Genomic DNA, 5799 nt, shown 5'->3' on the forward strand with positions numbered 1-5799 from the left:
GTAATCTGGATAGTTGCAGACCTACTGGCCTAAACCCTTTCCCTTGTTCCACCCCAAACTTCTGCTTAGCCACGTCTTACTGCGTAGAGAGACCTGACAGGAAATAATGCTCCACAGCAGCCTGATCAACCTACCGCTTGCAACAGCTCCATTGCAATAGGGCCTTCCATAGTCGTACTGGGGGGCAGAATTTCACCCTGAATGAGCACTTCAGCAGTGGGCTCTGTGTTTGTCATCTCTCCAGAATAATTAGCAAAGTTAAAGACACAGGAGAAAAAAATAACTGAACTATGAATCACTGATAGTGTACTATGGACATTCTAGAGCAGAAGATCATTCATAGTCAGTGATAATTCTGAAATACAAAAATGACAAAGATGTATCTTCATTGGCTTTGATGGTTTCAATTTGCAAATGTTTAAGGTGTATGAACAGTGGTGCTTCCCCAGGCCTCATCTTGGTTCTTTCCCCTCACATACCAGTAGGTGTTTGAAATAAAGAAAACTTAACTCTGTACCTTTGTATTTTATTGCGCTTTTCTTTGTACAGCTTGAACTCAGACAGATGGAGACAGGTGATCTGAAGGAACTATTTAAAAAAAGGTCACTTTGCAAACCATACCACGAGCTTTTTACAAATATATATAAATAAAATATTAAAGGATATTTTGAACTTTCTACACATGAAAAATATTGAGACACAAGGAAATACAGAACATGAAAATAATCTAGTGGTGAACCTGGAGGTGATGAATTGCACATTTGCCAGTATCAGCTGCAGTATAACTAGAATTAACTTTGGGCTTTTCTAGCTGATGCTTTAACAATGATCTTTGATTTAAAGCAAACACACACACACACACGCGCACACACACACACACATTCACACACAGACACACACACACCCTCTAGATTACAGTTTACAGCTGTGTAAAGCAAAAAAAAACTAACCAACAAACAAAAAAACCACCAGCATGTGGATTCAAGTGATACACAAACATCTGAAGCAAAGTTATAATACATTAATATACAATTAGCCTAATATAAGACATTCTGCTTGATCCTGCATCTATTGAAGCAAATGGCAAAAGCTTCCTTTGACTTTAGTGGTGCAAAATTAAGCCACTGCATTTTAAGGCTGTGTTTCACTGTGCCCTAGTGTTATGGACCTGCAGAGCATAAGTTGCATGGTGTGTACACAACAGGATCCTGCAAAATACTGGAGATAACCAAATACGGATCCTTTCAACGTTCGTGAAGTGTCCCTGGCTCAAAACACAAAAGCTTCTGTCAATTCACTGAGACATCTACCAGAGATACAAAGGAGGCCTATATTCTCCCCTTTCACGTGAAGGATCATGGCAGAAAAAAGCTTATGTATAAATTCAGAGATACTTCTTCACAGACAATCTAACACATAGCTCCTTCTTCTGGGAAGGACTGATCACAATACGTAAGTAGCTAGGAATATGGGCTGCCAACCATGTGGAGCTCAAAAATTCATAGGGAATCCTAGATCCAGCGTCATGAATCTCCAGAGCTACCTGTGAATAGTGGCAGCTCCTCTGTTTGCTTTAAGGACTCTCCACTCCAGCAGCATGGCCAACCTGTTCAGAGGAGAGTGGCAGCCACATCGGGGGAGTTAATGCTGAAACAAAGGAGCAAGTCAACTGTGTAGTGAATTGCTATTAGAGCACACCATCAACTGCTCCTTAGCTCTGCTGCTTTGGACTGCCTCCCCACACAAAAGGGGCACATTTTATAATGTGCCCGTGGAGGAGTACAAGCAGCTCTAAAGAGTGGGGACACAGAGGGGAGCATGACTCAGATTGAACCTATACTTTTGCTTCCTTCTACAACACACATTGTGAGGAAGCAGAGAGTCCTGACTACTAACTCTGACAGTGGAATCTAATTTTAAAAATTTTCCTTACATTTCCTGGTGCTTTTAACCATATAAACCCACATCATATTCTCTTAAATCATATACGGTTGTGTCAGAAGACATCAGGAGTTAGTTATTTTTTAAGTATTTGTTTACAGTCACATTTTTTACAGTCAATCCTGTATGCATGCAATGGGAGTTTTATGCATGCAATGGGAGTTTTTTCTGAACAAGGACTTCAGGATTGGACTCTTAGGTATCAGGCATCTTATGTAAATTCAGAAAGAGAGGACTTCATATACAGGGAAAGTACCAGCTAGGCTTATAGGCCCCCAATCAGAAAAGTGCTTAAACATATCTAAAGAAGCTTTCATCAACAGGGATATTTTCCTGAATCAGGTTCATAAACAAGGATATGCTAAGGTATTCATTATCTATCCATGTTAGGTGAGGATAGTTATATTCAGCCTTTCTTCTAAGTCACCTCTGTCTCTTGGATTTAGAACATGCAGAAAAATACTGCAAACTTTCCTTTTTATTTTTGTTAAAACGTGATCTACTGCAGACATGGATGAAAATGTGCGTGTTAGCTGTAAACACTAGAATTAAGAGTTGGCACTATAGATAAAATGGTAATAAGTTGTCTTTGCAATACATGACAGGCAAGGATTGAAATAGAAATATTCCTATATTGCTAGTGAAAGGGAACCTGTGAGTATGTAATAATGCTTTTTAAAATGGAATGGAATGTCTCTATGGAATAATTTTATAGTGTGTACCTATAAATAGATAAGTCTATCTATTACTTAAGAAATAAAGCAGCCCTTTTCAAATACGTCAAGTGTATATCTTTCTCTCTCTTTACTGTCACAGTACACAGTTGCTTGGCCTGCAGCTGTTCTAGTATTTGGCAATATTTCAAGTAACTTCCCCAGCCCCCTTTTTTTTTGCATCTCTCCATCTTTCCATTCCGAAACCTAAGATCCGAAAGGGCAGATCTTGACGTCATAAAGCTTTAGGAAAAGCGCCACGTCTTGAGTGGCATCGGTATGTGTGCAGCCAATCAGAGAAGCATGTAAATAAATTTAATGTGGTCCTTGGATTGTCATTTGAGGAAGTAGGAAGTCTCCTGCTCTAAAACTTCATCTGATAGAGGCTATGAGTCAGTAGTCTTGCTTTTACTTGCACAGATCCTGCTGAGGAGGATTTCAGAATAGACTTGATTTATTGGACCTCTGACATGATACGGTGACTGAGAATTCATTGCATAGTCTTGCAGCTGTGAGAGTTTGCTTTGGCTGTTGAAATATTTCCCCAGAGCATAGGGCCTTGATAGCTTCATTGTAATGGGAGGACTTTCATTGGACGTTTTGGATTTCACCACCTGCAAAGGAAGAGTGACATTTGTGAATGTTTTCTATGTGCACCTAAAAGGAGATGGGTCTTATTATCCTGTCAGCTGCATGTGCACAACTCATGTGGTGATCAGACCTCGGTTCTTTGAAGACCAGACTCCGATACCCTAACTCACAGCTGGTCCCATTCCGTATAGTGAGCCTAGCTGTGGTGTAAGATTGCAATCAGTATGTCAGGTACTATTCAATCCGGCCCTTACTGATCAAGGAACCCAAAATGCTTAAACCAACTGAACTCATCTACTTGATACTGTAGCCCTTTCAACACTGTATATTTTAGACTGTGTCCTCTCTTAACTAGAGAGAGCCTGAACTAAACCCCCAGATTCAACCTTTACAGCTTGCCTGGATGTCTACAGTGGGCCAAATTAAACCCTGGACACCCCTGAACTGTGGGCAATTTCAGGTCCAGATCAGTATCTGAGCTACATAGCTCAGGTCCGTCTCTAATCCTAGTACTTGAGGCACAGACCTTCTTTGTAGGCTGGACCAGTAGCTTGGTGGCAGCACAGTACTGGAGATCCCCGATTAGATCCCCTGCTCTTTGGATTACAATAGTCTGGGATTGCTCTGGAAGTGGCGTGTTTAGCCTGTGTGGAGATGGGGGATCTAAACAACTTAGATTGGAAGCTCTCTGGGTTTGTACAGCACCTAGCACAATGGGACCTTGGTCCATAACTAGTGTTTCTAGGTGCTATGGTAATACAAATAAACAACCGTGACCACGACAACCACCGCCGCCTGGGAGCTGCATATAAGCTGGCTGGAAAGGTAAGTTAGGAGCTGGTTCCTTCATTGGCAAGATAGGTCATCGTAAAGCAGGATCCTTGCAGGAAAAAAAAGCAGAAAATGGAGTGGATTCCAGAGGTTTGTCACATCCCCAAAGTGAAACAGAGCTATGCTACAGAATCCCCGGGCCTACATAATGTTACTTATAAATAGGGTGACCAGATGTCCTGATTTTATAGGGACAGTCCCAATATTTGGGGCTTTTTCTTATATAGGTGCCAATTACCTCCCACCCCCTGTCCCAATTTTTCACACTTGCTATCTGGTCACCCTACTTATAAAAGGAAAAGTAAACAAGCATCAGAAAAAGGTTCTCAGGCAAAACAGTATTCATTTGGCACAGTTATTAGCCCATTCTACTGAGTTTAATTCTAGAAATGCAAGATCCCTATATCTGGTTGCTTGATTTGGCAGAAGGGAGCTCTGAGTTGTTAATCTGTTTTAAAAATAAAGAGGAGCAAATCATGTTTGATGTAGGTCTAATGGTCCTCAGCTTTGCTTTGTATGCAACAAGATACACACTTGGCTACGGACAGCATTCATGTTTATATATGTGCTTCATAGGGTTTTTGTAAAATGAAATATGTTTGGAATCATGTATTAGACCGGGGTGAGCAAACTTTTTGGCCTGAGGGCCACATCGGGGTTCCGAAACTGTATGGAAGGCCGGGTAGGGAAGGCTGTGCCTCCCCAAACAGCCTGGCCCCCGCCCCCTATCCACCTCCTCCCACTTCCCGCCCCTTGACTGCCCGCCTTAGAGCCCCTGACCTATCCAACCCCCCCTGCTCCTTGTCCCCTGACTGCCCCCTCCCAGGACCCCCCACCCCTAACTGCCCTCCTGGGACCCCACCCCCTATCCAACCTCCCCTGCTCCCTGTCCCCTGACTGCCCCGACCCCTATCCACACCCTCACCCCCTGACAGGCCACCCGGGACTCCCACGCCTATCCAACCCCCTATGCTTCCTGTTCCCTGACTGCCCCCTGAGACCCCTTGCCCCTTATCCAACTCCCCTGATCCCTGCTCCCTTACCATGCTGCTCAGAGCACCAGGACTGGCAGCTGCACGGCCTGGCCAGAGCCAGCCACGCCGCCGTACTGCCTGACAGGAGCTCGCAGTCCCGCCGCCCAGAGCGCTGGCAGCACGGTGAGCTGAGGCTGCGGGGGAGGTGGGACAGACGGGGAGGGGCCAGGGGCTAGCCTCCCCGGCCTGGAGCTCAAGGGCTGGGCAGGACGGTCCCGCGGACCACATGTGGCCCATGGGCCGTAGTTTGCCCACCTCTCTATTAGACACTTAAAACCAATGTTCGTATTTAACCAAGGTCATAATACATGTACAGCAGCAACTTGCACAAAATAAAATGCGAGGGGAGAGAAAGCATGTGAAAATTATAAAGGCTGAGCAGGGTGAGTGAGAGGGGCTGTCTACGTTTGCAACAGAGCAAGTAGTAACCATTTAGGACACTGTAGCGGGGTGGTTACCCCGCTCCTGCCCTGAAGAGCTTAAAACAGCTCTGGGGGAAGGTTGTGGCTGGGAGCGGCTAAACTGGGCTGATTGGGAAGCAGCTGCAGCTGGGCCACACCCCAATCAGGCCTCAGCTGGCCCTATATAAAAAGGCTGTGAGCCAGAGGCTAAGCAGTCTCTCTCTGCCTTCAGAGGGAGAAGGGCTTGGCTTGGCTTGGCTTGGCTTGGCTTGGCTTGGCTTGGCTTGG

At 44.7% G+C, this 5799-nt stretch overlaps 1 protein-coding gene across 1 annotated transcript in view; it reads right to left on the reverse strand.

Annotated features, from left to right (window-relative positions):
• Window positions 1-2989: 2989 nt before the first annotated feature.
• CPED1 (cadherin like and PC-esterase domain containing 1) overlaps window positions 2990-5799 on the reverse strand; it is a 200018-nt gene continuing 197208 nt past the window's right edge. The window contains 1 exon segment of the mRNA XM_029910837.1: window positions 2990-3268. Within this exon segment, the coding sequence (XP_029766697.1) occupies window positions 2990-3268 (279 nt within the window).

The sequence above is a fragment of the Terrapene carolina genome, unplaced genomic scaffold (genome assembly GCF_002925995.2).
Source record: "Terrapene carolina triunguis isolate 2854851 unplaced genomic scaffold, T_m_triunguis-2.0 Scaffold68, whole genome shotgun sequence".
In the NCBI taxonomy this organism is placed as follows: domain Eukaryota; kingdom Metazoa; phylum Chordata; order Testudines; family Emydidae; genus Terrapene; species Terrapene triunguis.